We start from the raw sequence: 18,562 nt of genomic DNA, 5'->3' as shown, positions 1-18,562 counted from the left end.
TGTAGAAGGCCAGAGCAGACTGGAGTTGGATGTTTCCTTTCCCGTGGGTCAGTTAGGCTCTGGAAACAAACAAACAAGCAAACAAAATCCCAACAACTCATAGATTAGGTTCTGGTTAAATAGTTTCTCTTGAGGGCAGGCCTTGTTAAGAACAGAATGCTCTGGCATATTTCATAATGGTTCCTTTTTCCCTCCCCCTGCTGGAATCACAAGGGGTCCATTTCACAAATAGACATCTACAACTAGGACTAAGCAATGAAATCTTTAAGTGATCATTTGGGAAGAGTGAGAATTACTTCGTTGGAATTCAGTGATATCACTTTAGGTGTAATACTCTGATATTCTCATTAGCTGTGGGTACTGGAACAACGTACAGCCAGCCACTAGAAGAGGGCAGATTGAGATAAGAATAGTATATGGACCAAAGTGTAGAATCTGTTTAGAGATTACTTATAAATCTGTATTAACTTATGCAAATGCTAGCTTGTGATCATGTTCCTTCATTCTCCTAAAAATTATAGTTTTGGCTACTGTCTCATACTGGTGCTTTCTTCCTCTATTTTTCTTATATCCATCCACAGATATTTATTAAACCCTCATTATATAGGTGCTGCTCAACTGAGCTCTCTTTAAAACCCAAGCCAGAAAGACCATTATCTGCCCACTAAGCTCTTCCATTCTAAGGTCATAGAGTATATTTGTATACACATATACACACACATGCAAGTATATATATACACACATATGTTTTTGTATATATGCGTATATATATACACACACACACGTTTTATATATGTATATATATATACACACATATATATATAAATGTGTGTGTGTAAGCACACAAGCATATTGGATTACTTTTTTTTTAATTTTTATTTTTTTGAGACGGAGTCTCGCTCTGTCACCAGGCTGGAGTGCAGTGGCGCTATCTCGGCTTACTGCAACCTCTGCCTCCCGGGTTCAGCCTCAGCCTCCTGCCTCAGCCTCCCAAGTAGCTGGGATTACAGTCGTGTGCCACCACGCCCAGCTAATTTTTGTATTTTTAGTAGAGACAGCGTTTCACCATGTTGGCCAGGATGGTCTCTATCTCTTGACCTCGTGATCCACCCACTGCAGCCTCCCAAAGTGCTGGGATTACAGGCAAGAGCCACCGTGCCCAGCCATATTGGATTACTTTATTTAAAAAAAAAAAAAAAAAAAACGAACTTTCAAACTCTAATAGGCTTAAAGGGAGAAAAGGAGATTCATAAATAGAGGATTTTTTTTTCAGGTGAAATGGCTGCCTTTCTTCCTCTGATCCTGATGTTTTCCATCTAACTTTGCCCTGTTCTTTATGGTGTTCCCTCCACACCTAGCCTATCCTACCAGAGAAGGAGTAGGAGAAAAGCATAACATGGCTTCCAGTTTTACTGTATTATCTTTTAAAAAGACATTGGATTCCCAAGAGAAGCAGATGCTGAGATAAACTGGGCTGGGTTAGGGGGTGGTGTTGGGTTAGGTTTTCCGTGGAGAGGACATGCTGTCGAGTAGACTTGATCTCAGTTACAAAGTGATGTTAGTGTGTGAAGGGTGGGCTTGAGCTTTTATCCAGTTTATGAAATGTTGTTTTTAGCTCTATTTAATGTACTGTCATGAGGAAACAATTGGGAAAATGTTCTGAGCTCAATTGCTCTTTCGCCAATGTAAGACAATTTGGAAGAAATAAAATTAAGAAGACGAGCCTACCTTTTCTTCTGAGGGCTGTGTGTGTGTGTGTATTCTTTGTGTGATGCCTAATAATTTTTGGAACACGTTACATCTATTTTCTCATTGCTTCTGCTCAACAACCATTAAGTTGCTAAGTGACTTTTCTGAATTTCTACAGCAAGTTAGTGATAGAGCCAGTGATAGAGTCCAGATCTTGGGTATACTGATTCTTCAGCTGTGCACTAGAGCAGTAGGCTATCTAGTAAAGGGTATGATGTGTCAGTTTTGCTCAGGTAAGGCTTTGAGCCAGCTCCAGGCGGGCAGTATTGATGTTTATTGTCCTGACAGATAAAGAAAGCCAGCGTGAGAAGGAGAAGCTGGAAGCGGAGCTGGCCACTGCCCGTTCTACCAATGAGGACCAAAGACGACACATCGAAATCCGAGATCAGGCCCTGAGTAACGCCCAGGCCAAGGTGGTAAAGCTGGAAGAAGAGGTATGCTTTCCTCAGGTACCATATGAGCCTGGGGGTGGAGAGGGCTGGGAAATCAGGGACACTGGGCTCCACATTGCAGTGAATTGGCAGCTGCATAATCCCCAGTAGGGAGGTACCATCTGCTGCTCCTAGTTTCCACTGGGCTGATGTGAGTAGACTTTGCTTTCTTTTCTCTTCTTGGTAAATTCTTTTCTTTTGCTCCAAAATAGGAAATCACCAGGGTCAAGAAACAGTTTCCATTTGTTCATTCATATAATAAGCTCACTGCCCCCATATTCCAAGCTCTTACCTAGCCCTACCATAAGCCTATGACAGATATATAAATATATATATAGATGTATGGATATGTATATGTATAGATGTGTATTTTAATTTCTGCCCTTACAGGTATTTTAAAACTTTATAAAACTAGAAAACAATTCTAGGTAGCTTAAAGTACTCTAAGGATTTTGAAATCTGAACAGCCCTTGTCTACCCAGGCTTAGTGGGAAGTCAGTCCCCTCTCAGGTCAGAAATGATTCTTGCTGGCCATATCTTTTACTGTTGGACTTACTTGGCAGATTGGTTTTTGAATAGAAGCAATCTTGGGAGGTCTGAGATAGGATGGGACCCAGGGACAGTTTACAGTTTATTTCAGAAAAAATGCACTGGCCAAGAGCCGTGCTGTGGTTCTCAGTGGCTAGTTCTAGAAAATAGTTACATGGAGGAATGGACTTGTCATTTATTTGTGTGCAGAGATGAAGCCTTCCCTTGATAAGTGCAAGGGCCCCCAAACTATTAAGCATATGATTAATATGTATCTGATTAGGCTTGACATAGATGCTATTTGACTGCAACACTAAACTGTACTCATGTGAAATAGAGGGAAATTTGCTGCTGGCTTGTCATTAATTTACCTTGGATGTCAGTTGTTATTGCACTGGACTACTAACTCTTAGATGTTTTGACCTTCAGGGGATGGGTGTGTTCCAGCAAAAATTGATACTAAAGTGTAACTTGGTAAAGAAAATTTCGTATCTCACAGACTTCTGCTCTGAAATTTGAATTGTTTTAAGGGGAAAAATAGCCTTCATCATAAGAAGTTGAGAAATTTGTAGATTTGAAGCAAAAGAAATGTATTAGCATTTAAAAAACATTCTGGCTATTGTATATGAGGTATCTTTACTGCCTTCATTCATTGCTTGCTTCCTTTCCCTCAATAAGAATAGGTCTAGTTCCTGGAGATTTCCCAACTTATCAATTTCCTCTGCTTTCTTTTTTGGATATTAAAATGCTTGTTGGAGTTGGGCTGTAAATTCACACTTTACCAGTGGATAGTGCCATCTAATTCATGATATCCCTTAGCCTGACTTGCTAAAATATCAACTTCAGGTAGTATAAAATCAGGTTAATACCTTGCTTCATCAGTTGTCTATATCAGAACTATGCTAAGTTGCTCAACAGAAAATGAGGAAGACTTGTACTTACCTGATGTCTAGGTTTAAGGAGCTTATCGCATCCTTTTGCTACACCCCATATATTCCCTTCCCTCACATTTTTGTGAGGACATTCCAGAGAAAATTACAGGATGGGGTAAGACTGAATTCTTTTAGAGAAGGGCAAGCTAAGAGACCCGCTGAGAAGAAGTAGCTTGCTGGTGGTCACATGGCCAGTCTTGGGTAGAGCCAGAAATAAAAGTGGTTATCTCATGACTCTTCATTCCCTAAACCCTGCTGCCTTTCTCCCTGTCTGAATCATCCTTTGGTTCACCTCCCAAAAAGAAAATGTGGGTGCTTGTTCAGATTTAGTAACCTCTGCATCTTTTAAGTTTTTAAAAAATTTCTTCACTCGTTGGGCCTTTCTTTTCAGAGGACTATGAGAAACTTGTCCAGACTGCTTTGAGATTGGGATGTACAGAGAGTCCTGCTGTCCCTCCGGGAAGGGTGCTCAGCCAGTTGGAGATAAATGGGGACAGAGTGTCTGCAACCATTTTTCTTTGCAACATCCAAGGGCACAGTGGTAACTGGTTGTTTGAAAATAATGAAAATAATATATGTGTTGGGAGAAAATGTTCATTTCTAGTTCCCACTGGGCAGCCCTCGCTGAAAAGGTTGCCTGAAATATATTTCTGGCTTCAGACTTCTGAGGCTTTTCTGGGCATTAGTCCTGGAGATTTTTAGTAGTTTTCCAGGGGCCCTTTCAAAATATGTATGTAGCTTTACAATATAAAGAAGTTCTAAGTATTGAGCTGGGATTGAATGATGGCATTTATTTCAAGTGAGGTCATCAATTATTGTTAAGTTCCTAGTCCTCATCCAATTTGTGCTTTCACATGGAGTCTAATTGTTAGGAAATTCTGAGTTGCTCTTGCTAAAGGAGGTGAAACCTTTGACTGGGAGAGCAAGCTTACCACCCTCTACCCAGAGGAATCTCAGACGCCATGTGATGTCTTCCAGACTTTCAAGCCAGCTCACTTCTAGCACATATAAAGGCTTGGAAGACCACATCTCCGAGAAAATCAACTGGTTATTTCCCTTTTTGTTTTAGCAGTCTCTCAGAGCTGGATTTGCTCCTGGGCGCTGTTTGTCGTGTCTCCTCTATATTGTTCAAAGGAAAACATCCCTTTTGCTTATCCTCAGATATAGGAAATTGCTAATTAAAGTTTTGCTTTGCTGCTGTGACTCAATCTTCATTAGGCTTTGTTCTTTCAGGGCTGAAATGTCAAAGTTTGGAACATCGTCAGGGGGAGGTATTTGAGGTAAACAGGTAGTTCTGGAACAGCTCTAGGAAGGAGCCTTCACTGTGATTGCTTCACAAAATCATTGAACATTTCTAAACCGAGAAAGGTATTCATGAATAGAAGAGTTATCCTTCTGTCTGTTGGAAATGGCTCAAGTAAGGCTGTGTTTGAAGGCAGATGGGTATGTTAGATAACCTGCCTGTGTCCCATATAAACAGATAATTTAGTGATGGCTTACAAATGGCATCATGAACTTTCCTCTTTTCTCGAGCCTTAGAAGTTCTTCCAAGGAAAACCTTTCCAGCCTACATAGCAAATCAAAATTAGGGAAACTTTCTCAAGTTAGACCTTTTGTCAGGAGACTATTTTTCTTAGCTTTCTAACTACAAGGTCACTCAGGTAACTACTTCTCATTGCATTAAGGTGGTCAGGGAAAGGTTATGACTACTTTAATGGTCAGAGGACCTTTGCATTTATTTATGTCTTTCTCTTTACAAAGACCTCATTTAGATGCTTTTCCTGAAATTCATTCCTTTTTGCTAATCTCATTAACTCTCTTGCCTGAGGTTCTCTACAATCACTGTGCTCTAAACTCTACATAGAAATGTTGCCTCAGGCTTACAAAGAACTTTCTCCTGCAATCACAGCTTCCATTTGCTCCCAAGTTCAATGCATTCTTTCATGGACCTGGCTCTGCTGACATCCAGGAAGGAGGTATCTTGCTGGGGAGGGGATAGCACTGTAATTATAAATCAGACCTGTTTTCTTGGTGAGTCACGCTGATCCAGGCCTTGAACCAATGTGTACCCTGTGCCCCTATTGCAGCAGCAGCCGAACGAGGTAAATGGTGCCTTTCCGTCCTTGCCCTTATCTTTCTTTCGGGACACGTAGGTCCTATTGAAGTGGAGGCTCATTAAACTCCAAGTCAAAAGAGCTCTGTGTCCTACAGCAACCACGGTATTCTCCCATTCAGAGACAGCCTCCCCACCCCCTACCAATTTGACCTCGCTGGAGATTTTCGATGGATGTCTGGCATATCCTCTCACAAGGCTCAGGGCAGCCCAGGCTTCTGGCTGGCTGCTGTCTTATGATGATCCGGAGTGGAAGCGGCTTGGGTAATTGTTTCAGGGATGGTGGGAAAAAGGCCTTGGCAAGATCAAAGAGGGAAGATGCTGCGGGTGGGCTGCTTACTGAACTGAGTGCACAGGAAGGGAGAGTGTGGAATGTGAGAGGGCTGGCAGAGAGAGCCAGTGAGCCTTGTTCTTTGGCTTTAGGCTAGAATGAAAGCCATGGAGATTCAACAAGAAGGGGCCCAAATGTTAACCTTTTCTGAACTGCAGTGGCTAGTGATGATTTAGATGTCACATTGATAGTTCGTATTGGAGTAGCCAGTGCATTTTCCGTGAGCCACCGCGCCCGGCCACATTTTCTAGAGTCCCGTTGCAATTCTACTCAATTCTCTAAAGCTAAATTCGTACCATTTTACTCCATTTCCACCATTGTTCTTAAGGGCTAATATTTTCCCTTCTTTCTAGATCTCTTACTAATTTGATTTGTCTTTTTGGTTTTAAAGATACATAATTTTCTGCTACAACACCTATCCACAAAGCATCATAACCAATTTCCTCCTTCCCTGATATTAGAGGAAGATGTCATAGGCATAGATATTTATATGTCTAATACTCCAAAATAATTTTCAAACAACAATAGGATTTCATTGGTGAAGGTAAATCTTACCCAGTGTTTTGATGGATTATAGATTTGGATGGAAGATCCAAGGATGTGAACTACGTGTGCATTTAGAGTATTGATAGGATACAGATAAAATACATATCCACCCAGGAATCTTCCAAGGTGTTCTGCTGGTGCATTATTGATTTATTTGAAGGGCATTTCATCTAAGGATGACATTCTTCATATTCATCTCAGTGTATTTTATCTCTTTCTTTTCTTTCTTTTGTTCTCTTTTTATTATTTATTTATTTATTTATTTATTCATTCATTGAGATGGAGTCTCGCTTTGTCACCCAGGCTGGACAGCAGTGGCCTGATCTTGGCTCACTGCAACCTCTGCCTCCTGGGTTCAAGCTATTCTCCTGCTTCAGCCTCCCAAGTAGCTGGGACTACAGGCATGTGCCACCACGTCCAGCTAATTTTTTGTATTTAGTAGAGACGGAGTTTCACCATGTTGGCCAGGCTGTTCTCGAACTCCTGACTTCAAGTGATCCACCCGCCTCGGCCTCCCAATGTGCTGGGATTACGGGAGTGAGCCACCGTGCCTGGCCGTATTTACAAAAGTAGGTGTTTTTCCACCCAGTATGTTACAGGAAAGAAATTATGTATACCCCCAAATAGAGATGGAGTGATCTCTCTGAGCTCAATTCTTTCAGTCTTTCCTACGATTTTAGCTTTTGAAATTCCCAAATTGGAAGCCTTGTGGGTTTCTCTTTAGTCGCCTTTACAACATGAGCCCTATTCCTGAGGTAGCAAGTTTTTAGAGGTGGTTTTTTTTACTCTTCAATTCTTTTAATATCTACCAGTGGACCACAGCCTACTGGCAATGGACAGAGGCAGCTTGCTAATACCAGGGTAGTGTTACCAAATTGCTTCAGCATGAACCCTTACTTGGATCCAGTGGCTCCTGGGTAAGACTAAATCAGATCAAACTAAAATCAGGCTCCTGGAGCAACATATAACCAGTGGTATGAAGGAGAATAGCAATAAAAATATACTTCAGTTGTGACATTTGTATAATAGTGTTTGGAGTTGTGGACAATACAAGGGAAGGGGAAAATTAGACAATGAAGGCACTGGACTTAGTTTTATATTTTTAGCTTTAATGTCCTTTAGCCAATGGAGTGTTTGTATATGTTGGTGGTCATCCAGCTAGTATTAATAGTCTGTCCTTTCTGCCTACTGATCCGTATTTTCTTGTTTGTATTTTTTAAACATTAAAAATATTTACAGATATATTAGTATATCCCCAAAGAACCTTGCAAGTGTTATCCTCATTTGACAGATTAAGAAATTAAAGTACAGACAGATTAGGTGATACAGTCAGTGATAAATTTAGGATATCTAGATATTTATTTAGATAAATTTTAGATAATTTATCTAATAAATTTTATGTATTTAAAATAAATATTTATTTAGATGAATTTTAGATCTCTTAAATCTAAAACATTTTAACTCTGTTCTTTGTCCACTAGTGAATAAATGGGAAGCTAAATGATTAAGTCACTTCCTTGAAAATGGCTAAGACAAATGGGGCTCTAGAAGTAATTTTGTATATAGCCATCCTTTAAAAAATAAGTTTGAAAGACACCCACAGTTGTTGGAAGGAGGGAAGAGATGCCATCACGTGGTATTCATTTGCAGGGATCAGATTTTCCTGAGTCAGAAGGGGGTTAAGAGATCTGCCAAATACTTGGGAACTGGTTCAAAATATTACAGAAGTGTAATGGAAAATCATATGATTGATTGAGCTCAAGAGTATTTGCCTTATGCTTCAATAGATTGCCTTCCCACTGTTCTTCCTCTCAATTTTATGATTTTCCTTTAAAAACTTATCTCTGAATAGGAATGCTATGAAACTCTTATCTTGACTGGGCCAAAGTGAATACATTTATGAGGTGTGTGTTTGTTGTTTGTATATTTGCAGTGTTGTAGATAAGCTATACTATGCTCATTTTTGTTCTTGAATGTAATAGTTATTTAATATTAACTGTTCACCAAGAATATAGTGACCAGTAAACTAGAACTAGAACTTAAGAGAAGACACCAAGGAAAATAGAAGGGCTCTACCCTTAAGTGGCCTATGGATATTGCCTTCCAATTGAGGCAGAAACTTTGTCTTGTTTCCCGCTACATCCCTCCTGCTCTCATTTGTAGAATGGGCCTGATGCATAATAAGCATTCAGTAAATATCTGTTGAATGAATGAGTGAACCCACACATGAATAAAATCTTTAAAAAATGACTGCTAATAGAGTACACATGATGAGAAGCTATAAAGAAAAGCAGCAATCAGGATCAGGTAAGATTATTCAAGGAAGAACTCTTGGAGAGTTTAGTGATTTAGTAAGGAGAGATAAGAAATGATCAGACCAATATGAAGTTTGAGTATTTGCATAGTAGACGTGGTAGAATTCTAAGACACTGGGAGCCTAGATTGATAAGGCATTTTTAAGAGCCATATCTAGGCTGAGCAGGGGAGAGTGACAGTAGACTGGTGAACGTAAAAGCACCAAGTAGTTTGAGGTATGGATGAAAGAGAGCAGCTCTGGTCTAAAGAAGAGAGGAGGTAGGTTTAAAAGTGCCTTGGATATAATAGGTACCTAATAAACACTAATTGAATGGGTGTGCTAGCAGTAGGTTAGTAGGTTGCTTTTTCTTTCTTTCTCTCTCTCTCTTTCTTTCTTTCCTTTCTTTTTCTTTTCTTTTTTTCTTTTCTTCTTCTCTCTCTCTTTCTCTCTTTCTTGTCTTTCTTTCTTGTCTTCCTTTCTTTTTTTGACAGAGTCTCTCTGTCGCCCAGGCTGGAGTGCAGTGGCACGATCTCGGCTCACTTTAACCTCCGCCTCCTGGGTTCAAGTGATTCTCCTGCCTCCGCCACCCAAGTAGCTGGGATTATAGGTGTGAGCCACTGCATCCAGCCAGTTGCTTTTTTTGTTAAATGACTATTTCAGGAAATCTGTTATAGCAGCTGTCTATAGGATAGACTCATGGGTGTGTGTGTGTGTGTGAGTGTGTGTGTGTCTGTGTGTATGTGCATGCATGTGTGTATAGATCAGGACAGCAACTGAAAGTAAGATCTGTTAGGTGTTATTATAGCTTGAACTGTGTTGGCTATGAACATATAAAGAAATGAAAGAATATGAGAGATGTTAGAATTAAGACACAGTGGTAGATTGGATATGGTAGACAAAGGAAAGAGGGAAGAATGATAATTCCAAGATTCTGAGACTGGAAAAATTAGGTAAGTGATGATGATGATGACTGAACTATCAAAAGGATGACATTTTGAGGAAAGATGAAAGCCATCTGGGGCATGCTAAGTTTCAGAGTGAGAAATCTTATAGTCACCTAGAGGTCTGTGACTGAGGATAACCTGATAATATTAAAATATTAGTGTGTCACAAAGGAGATCTCCAGTAGTGCTGCAATGTTGAGCAAGGCTTCTGAACCTCAGCACTACTGACATTTGGAGCTGGATAACTCTTTAGTGGCGGTGGTAGGATGCTGTCATGTGTATTGTGGGCTGTTGAGCAGCATCCCTGGCTTCTAGTCACTAAATGCCAGTAGCACCCCACCTCCAGTTGTGACAACCAAAGATGTCTCCACACATTGCTAAAATGTCCCCTGGATAGTTGGGCATGGTAGGAGGCGGGGGGGATTGCCCCCGGTTGAGAACCATTGATATAAAGGCAAAAAAGGAAACTACCATAGATTGGACCTTGGAGTACAGTAGGAGGCGGGAGTCAGGGTAGGGTTAGGGAGAAAGTGGATCTAAAGATCAAGCCAGGGAGTAAAAGCGGTTTAGGGATCTACATTAAGAAAACACAGAATTGGAGAAAGCAAGGAAAGGATTTGACAACTTCTTGAAAGTTGGCATTTGGTAAGAAAACTTTAATAGATGAAGGACTTACTCCATTCACTGAATGTTCAGGAGGGATTTGGCTTAAATGATAGATTTACTTGGAATCTTCAGGGCTCATGGGTACTGGTCTCTAGATTAGAAACTAGAGTGACTAATCTGTGGTCCTCACAACTCATTTTATGCACAAACACTCGAACCACTATCTTGGCTTTGGAAACTTTAAGTGAACCTTCAGTTCTTTGAACACTGAAAACAGAAAAATAAATCATCTAGGGTCTTATGACAAGAACACACATTATATAGTATGTCTCTTGCATGTACGTAACACACAAACTAAAGCAAAACTTTTGTTTTTACATCTAAGAATATGACAATACAGAATCCCAGGACCCCGTTTGGCTGAGCCCTCTTGGATATTGGTCAGTGTTGAAGGTGAAAAGGGGATTCTGATTCACAACCTATTTGGGAGTTAAAGACTTATACATCTTCTGAGATCATGTATCTGGCCGTGTTTTTTTGTTTTTTTTTTTTTTTTAAACTTCTGAAATCCTGGTGGGGCAGGGCATTTCTAAGAGAGAGAATATCATGTGCAAAGGCAGTGAGGGGTGAAATATTACGGGCTATTCAGGAATCTTAAGCTATGTAACCATACTGAAGCATCAAGTATGAAAAGATGATAGAACAAAATAAGGTGGGAGGCCCATTCTCTAGGGAAGAAAGGTAACAGACAACAAAAATGAACATGAATACAACACACACAAAGCTCTGGCAATCGTTTATTCAAGTGAAATTTTAAATAGAACCCTAATACGTAAAGCATATAAAAGAGGAGCCATCTGATATAACCCACCCACCATAGTGGCCGCTCAGGCACCTCCACCGAACACTAGGACTCTGCATCACCATTTGAAGACCTCTCCAGGGGTTTGCCAACTTTTCTCTAAAGGACCATATTGTAAATATTTTGGGGTTTGTGGGCCATGTAGTTTCAGTTCCAACTTCACCTGTTCGACTCTGCCATTGTAGCTGTAAGGCAGCTATAGACAAAATCAATGGACATGGCTGGATTTGGGCTGCTGCTGACCATTTTGGTTTGCTGACTCCTGAAACCCCCCTCATTTTTTTAAACAAATGAGGTCTCTGTAGCTGAGAATAAAGAAGCAAGTTGCTATTAATAGCAGAGCTAGGACTAGAACCCAAGTCTCCGAATTGTCACCTTGTTCCTTTACCTTTCATTGTGTTGTCAGATAGAAATTTCTGATATGTATATCTGTGTGTATGTGACATACACATACACACACAGAGAGAGAGAGAGAAGGAGAGAGAGAGAAAGAGGGAAGAGAGAGAGAATGAAAGAGAGAGAGAGAAAGAAAATTTGTTTTGCCTAGGGGTCTTTAGTTAAATAGTACTTTTGATATTAGGTAAAATATTTTTTTCTCCTAAAGCAGAGGTACCTTGCAGATCATGTCATTTGGAGAGAAATACAGTATCCTTGCAGCTACTCAGTGGTTGCTTCTAACTGTATTTCCAATGAACAACTTGCTATCCAAAGATATCTGTTTGAGGCCTAATGTTATATGCCCTCCTGTGGGAAAATGGCTATATTCGCACTGTCTAGTGAGACAATGATGTGATCATTAGAGTTACTGAGAAAATGATAGCCATGTCAAGGATATCTGGAGTGAGTGTTCAAAGTTGAGAGGACTGGAATGTGTATGACTTGGTATTAATTTTTCTCTAAAAAAGAACAAACAACCTGGAGTACTTTCTGTACTATACACTCTACTAAGCACTTAATGCATCATCTCATTTGATCCATATAAAGATACATCATGATTTGGCATGACTAAGGTAAAAGTGAAGCACATAATGTTCAAGATAGTAGTGGAGTTAATAAAGCGTATAGGTCTTTGTTCCTTTTTACACGTAGATAAGATCTAGAAAATGTAGAGAGTGTAACTTAGAAGATGGTTGGCTTTGTTGATTGCATCTCTAGGATCTTGGACTGGTCACATGCAAGAGTTGTCTTTTTCTACCCTAACTCATCTGGAGAGTAGGCATATACTAGGTGATTATGATGTTTACAGGTGAGTTGCACTTTTTCTCCTTTTAAATGAGGTGGGAGAACTGTGCCAGCCACAGTGGTCCTGCTACCTTGTGGAAAATCATCCCAGTGGCAAATCAAAATGAGATATTTTTTGGCTTGCTTTGTGGAATTTATCTGACCTGCATGCCTATCTTCGGCCAACTCAGAGAACTCCCCGGGCCTTTATTGCATTTCCCTTCCAGAGAGTTGGCTCAGTGACATCTATAGCGGGGTGCTTTTGCTAGGATATTTAGGTTTCCTTTCTGAAGAAATCCACGTGGCCCTGGATTGCTTATTTTTCAGTTTTGTGAGCTTGCATTGCAGTAGTTTACCACCAAGGCAAGGACTGCATGCTATCTAAGTTTAATTGCCTTTAAGTATAACTGCTGCAAGCCTTAGTAATTATATTTAACATTCTCTGCATTAACATTGCCCTGCTCCCTTAGGGCTTTCAGAGCGATTCACAAATAAATGCATTCAGCTTTAAATTGCTCATAAGGATTATAAGACCCAAAAGGTGAAGGATAGAGGATGTTTCCTTCTCTCCAATTATTCAAAGCTTAGCAAATAGGAGGGCAGAGGCAACAGTTTTGGTTGCCCTAGTCAGTGTTGTTATAAACAGCCACAAACCCCGGGGAAGAAAGGTTTAAACTTACTGAGGTAAAGAGTTTGATGGTGTTTTGTTTGTTGTATTTCCTAGGAAAAGTTCTAATGGATAAAAACATCTAGGCTTCAAACTCACCTCAATTGGTTTACAAGGCTAGATTGAACTAGACTTGGAATGAAGGGAAACGTCAAGGAAGTACAACAAAAGTCGAAAAAGTTTTTGTTTTCCAGTTACCTAGGCAAGGCATACTACAGGTCTGGTAGGAAAATACAAGATAGGGTTCCTTCGACTTAGAGAAAGTTCAGCAATTCTAATTTGAGGAGGGGGCCGTTATAAGGCAAAGAGGGTTTTTCCATCACTACATGCTAGTGCTGTCTGACTGGAAATTCTACCAAGTAGTGATTTGGACTCATTACCATGAAGGTTTCTGCAATGAGGGAGTCAGGTTGGTTCTGCCAGCTGGGCCCCAGCTAAGTGGCTGTTAGGCAATGCTGGTAGGGTGGGTAACTTCTTATGTTGCAGTTATCCATGTAGGTAACTCAGGAGCTTGGGAATTTGTTGAAAAGTCAGAATCGGATGCCTGAATTTCTTTTTGACTAGGTTATCAATAATATTTTCATATTTTAATCTGAAGAGTGAAGGTGTCTCTAACATCAAGTTGATGTTGATCCCTAACATCAATTTCCATCAGAAGGATAATGACAGATGTGCCCCATTTGGAAGAATTTCTGCTTTGGAAACAGCTATGAGTTGATTTATTAGCATTGAGGAGGCCCCACAAGTATTACAAGAAGCATAATCTGCTTATTTGTTAACAAGTTGGGAAGCCTGCAGTTTCCCCATATCTTCTTTAAAGAGCTCTGAGATCTTTCTCATTATTTTATCTGCATAGAGCCAAGCTTTTGCTTATAAGCTACAAGGTTACAAAGAACTCACACTCTTATTCCCTACTTGCTTCTACATTTGCTTTTGGATATGGCTTATAGGCTTGTAAAGAGGAATAATAATGTTTGACTCATTTAGTTTCACTTTTGAGTCATTAGTTTGAGGCTTTTGGGATCTTTTATGGTTCCAGAATAAAAGTTGAGAGACTATAGCCCAGGGTCTCCAATTCAGGCTCATGAAGTAGCAATCACAAATAACCTAAAGAACTAGCAAGGCAGTGCTAGGCAATGTGGAGGCTAAAGGCTTTTGAACTGTTACTTGACGCCTTTACTTTTGAGAAGGAGAAACTTTCCAGGAGAGCAGTGATGGATTATATGGGGTGATTACCAGGACCAAAGACTTCAAAAAGATAATTCTGACCTTCTTGTACCTTCAGCAGTTGATCACCCTTTTTCTCCCACTTGGAGAAGAGACAGCTACATAAAAGGGGTGGGCTTCCTTTCCATACCAAAGCAAACCTTTCTTCCTGGAGATCCCCCCTTTTAAAGCATTTGCCTAATGCAATAACCAAAATAAGATATGCCTTCCCCAAGAATAATCCATGTGAGAGTGAAAAAGGCCAGAGATAAGGATGTGCATAATTGGGAATCTGAAAAACTTGGCCATCTAACATAGATGGTACTGATAAGAGTAGACTTTGGGAAGGTATAGAGATGAGGAAGAAGGAAGAGGTTTAAAAGGGACTCTGGATTCCTTCACATTCTCTTTATGAGCAATACAAGGCAGCCTGCTACTCATCGTGAAGGACCTTCTCGCCATCCATTCCTTTTTGCAGCTGGACTCTAAAACAAGAAGAGATCTAAACACAAGGCTGGATTTGGGGGATACCTAATTGACCCTGTTGCTTGCTGTTTTTCCTTTCACCTTGCAAATTACCCAACATGGATTTCCAGCTGAAAAAGAAGCAAGTGTACGTTGACAAGGTGGAGAAGATGCAGCAGGCCCTTGTACAGCTCCAGGCAGCATGTGAAAAACGTGAGCAGCTAGAGCACCGTCTCCGGACACGACTGGAGAGGGAACTGGAATCCCTGAGAATCCAGCAGGTACGGAGAACTTAAAGGAAGAAAGGAAAAAAAAAGTAAGAAAATGACATTATTCCTGGTTGCTTATTTTTCAGTTGGCATTTGACGTGAACACTGAAAGCACACACTTGCTCATCTTTACATTTTTCTCCCACCTAATCTAACTCCAGAGTGCCTCCCAATTGTGAATACAAAGTCTGTTTCCTTAGCTTCCTATCCCAGAAATATCCTTTAAGCCTATGGTCTTGCACCTTTTATTTTCACATGAACTCCAGGAACAGTAGATGCTGTAAGAATTAGAGCTGCTACACAAATACACATCTTGATATTGTAGAACTAGAAATGGTCTTCAGAAATCATCTGGCTGTACCACTCTTCATGTTTAGATGAATGAAAATCAAGACTAGGAAAAGTTGGCATGAGTCACTAATGATAACTACAATAAGTTATGGGCAAGATAGGATCTAAATCCTAGATTTTTTTTTTTTTCTTGAGACTGAGTCTCACTCTGTTGCCCAGGCTGGAGTGCAGTGGCGTGATCCAAGCTCACTGCAACCTCCACCTTCCATGTTCAAGCGATTCTCCTGCATCAGCCTCCTGGAGTAGCTGGGATTACAGGTGTGCACCACCACGCCCGGCTAATTTTTTTTTTTTGTATTTTTAGTAGAGACAGGGATTCACCATGTTGACCAGGCTGGTGTTGAACTCCTGACCCCAGGTGATCCGCCTGCCTCAGACTCCCAAAGTGCTAGGATTACAGGTGTGAGCCACCATGCCTGGCCAGATTTTTAAATTCCCATTTCTGTTGTGTGTTAGGCTGGCAGGCAGGGATGGCAGTTTTTAGCCCATTAATTCACTTTCTGAGTAGCATCACAGTTTGATATGACAGGCCCCTTTTCTGGCCAAGGGAACCTCACATTCAAGCCCATGATAGGAAGTCCTGTGGCCCTAGGAGGAGATCTGAATTCCCCCTGCTGCTTTCTGAATCAGAGTCAAAACAGAAGTAGGCTGGGCAGTAATCCTCTCCAAAAATAGGGGCTCAGACAGCATGGTTCTTCTCTCACTAACTTGAGGGTTCTCTGCATCTGCCCAACAGCGTCAGGGCAACTGTCAGCCCACCAACGTTTCAGAATACAATGCCGCTGCGCTGATGGAGCTCCTTCGGGAGAAAGAGGAGAGGATTCTGGCTCTGGAAGCTGATATGACAAAGTGGGAGCAGAAATATTTGGAGGAGAATGTGATGAGACATTTCGCTCTGGATGCTGCTGCAACCGTGGCTGCTCAGAGGTAAGTAGTTAGCTGGTAGGGCATGAGTGGGAAGAACAGAAAGGTCACTGATTCATAGATTTTTCCAGTGTTTTATTTTCTTTAATATTCTGGGTTTCCCCCCCAATTTCTGCCTAAGTGTGTTTTCTTTCATCTGATTATGCAGGGACTGAGCTGTAGAGACAGAGGGTCAGGGATTGGAACATAAAAGTTGTTTTATAAACTTATTAGAATCATAGTTCAGCTTTCCCCAGAAGCCAGAATAATTGCAGATGGGATGAGTTGAAAATTTGCACCCCTCCTTCCCCAGAGCCACAGGTTCTTTCAGCCACATATGCAGGTTGTTTAGCCCCAGGACCTGAGTGAAAGCCCCTCCAGAGAAACTACCACTCAGAAACTAAATGTCACTGAGGAGTTGCTGCTGTCATTTGATAGCTCTGGCTTGTCCAAGGTATGTCAAAGGCTGTGCTGAACTTGAACCCATCCCTGCCCTTTGGGAAGGTCAATATTTGAAGGCCACATTCTCTCTGTGCACAACCTCATCACGTGTGAGCAGTCACATTTCATCTGGTAAGGGAGAGAAAGTGGTCGGAGGATTTTTATTTTTTGCTCCTTATTTGTTCCCCTTTTCAAATTATAAAAGTTAATTATTGGCCTTTGGAGGAAATAGTTGCTCTTACCCCATGTGTCTTACCTTGCTGCTGCTCATAATCATCAGTTGGGGTAAAAAGAAAGGAAGAAAGAGAGAGAAAAAGAAACAACAACAAAAACTGAATTCAAGTCAGGTGATGACTTGGGTTGTGGCGATAACAGAGCCTTGGTCTGGAATTGGGTATGAAAGGCAGGCTACAGCATATTGCACCCAGATAGGTCTCTACCCAGAAAGTTATTAAAAACCACAGTGTTGTTTTTAACATTCTCCTAAACATGGTAAGCAAGCAGAGTCTGGAAGTGCTTGCCAGACTTTGGGTTGGGATATGTGTGTGGAGCGGGCAGTGGATACATTTATTTTTGAGTCCTTCTCATGCCAAATCAGAGGTGGGGAAGTTCAGTGCTAAGAGCTGAACCAGTGCTTTATAAGCCCACTTCGGTTCTTTAGGAAGACATGTCTCTCTAATGTCATCTGTTTGTCTTCATTAGATATCATCTATCCCTCAAATGGATGGAAGCTGCCTGTGGCTTGATTTTGAGGTCCTCATGGGCTTAAGCTTCCTGGCCTTGTTTCCTAAGCAAGGCATACTCAATACACGCTAGTGTGGCAATAGAGTGCACAGAAGCCCCAGCTCTGCCAGAAGATGGTCTCGAAGGTTGTAGGCGGGTTAGAAGCAGAATCAAATGTAATTTTACCTGCTAGCTCCCAAGGAAACACCTGTGTCCAGCACTTGTTCAGAGGTTATGTAAGAAACCCTGACGCTGAAAAAAAGATTATTATTATTATTGACAGGGGGAAAGATACAGGGTAATTTTGTCACCTTTAGGCAGAAGCTTAGAAACATACAGGTCACGAGAGTGTGCAGTGTGAGAAAATACTGGAAAGCTAGGGTTCATGGTGCCTACTTCAGAATAGACTCCAGGTCAAAATGCAGGAGAGCTCTGGGGGTTGTCACTGGGGGCCTTGTATAAAGAAACTACCCTCCTTCCTTCCTCCTTTGAAAGCTTTGTGTATTTGGGGAAACCCCTTTCAGATGGATTTTCAGAATCTGTTGGCTCCCATAAGGTAGATTTAATTTAAACTGAATTCATTTTAATCATCAGGTAAAAAACTTTTCATCTAATCACTGTTTTTGGCAAAACGTGCATGCCTATCACTTCACAGGATAAAACACAGCCTATTCCCACCTAGAAAGAACACTTTCTGATAGTTCCACAGGTGAACATTCCAGATCACCACTGTGTGTCTTTCTGGCATGCGACTAATCCAATCCACAGGAGACGCTGCCAGAGAGATTGTATTGCAATTTCTGTAAAATACGCGAATTGGACTAGGTGATTCCTTCAGACCTTCCTATTTCTAGGATTATATTACTTTTCCAATGATAGTGCCTCTTATGTTCTACCACGGAGGTTGGTTTTCTTTTCCTCTTTCCTTTCAAATGAGATTTTATATTTGGGAGGTAACATTCAGAAAACTTTATTTTA

At 40.9% G+C, this 18,562-nt stretch overlaps 1 protein-coding gene across 4 annotated transcripts in view; it reads left to right on the top strand.

Annotated features, from left to right (window-relative positions):
- AMOT (angiomotin) overlaps positions 1-18,562 on the top strand; it is a 66,191-nt gene that overhangs the window by 33,814 nt on the left and 13,815 nt on the right. For all 4 annotated transcript variants that reach the window (XM_004092496.3, XM_030807227.1, XM_012498697.2 and 1 more), the window contains 3 exons: positions 2,038-2,183; positions 15,029-15,178; positions 16,254-16,444. In XM_004092496.3, coding sequence (XP_004092544.1) covers positions 2,038-2,183; positions 15,029-15,178; positions 16,254-16,444 — 487 coding nt within the window. The remainder of the gene's footprint in view (positions 1-2,037; positions 2,184-15,028; positions 15,179-16,253; positions 16,445-18,562) is intronic.

This window comes from Nomascus leucogenys, chromosome X (assembly GCF_006542625.1).
Source record: "Nomascus leucogenys isolate Asia chromosome X, Asia_NLE_v1, whole genome shotgun sequence".
Taxonomy (NCBI): domain Eukaryota; kingdom Metazoa; phylum Chordata; class Mammalia; order Primates; family Hylobatidae; genus Nomascus; species Nomascus leucogenys.
Note: the sequence above shows the minus strand (reverse complement) of the source record. Positions and strands in the feature narration are given on the sequence as shown.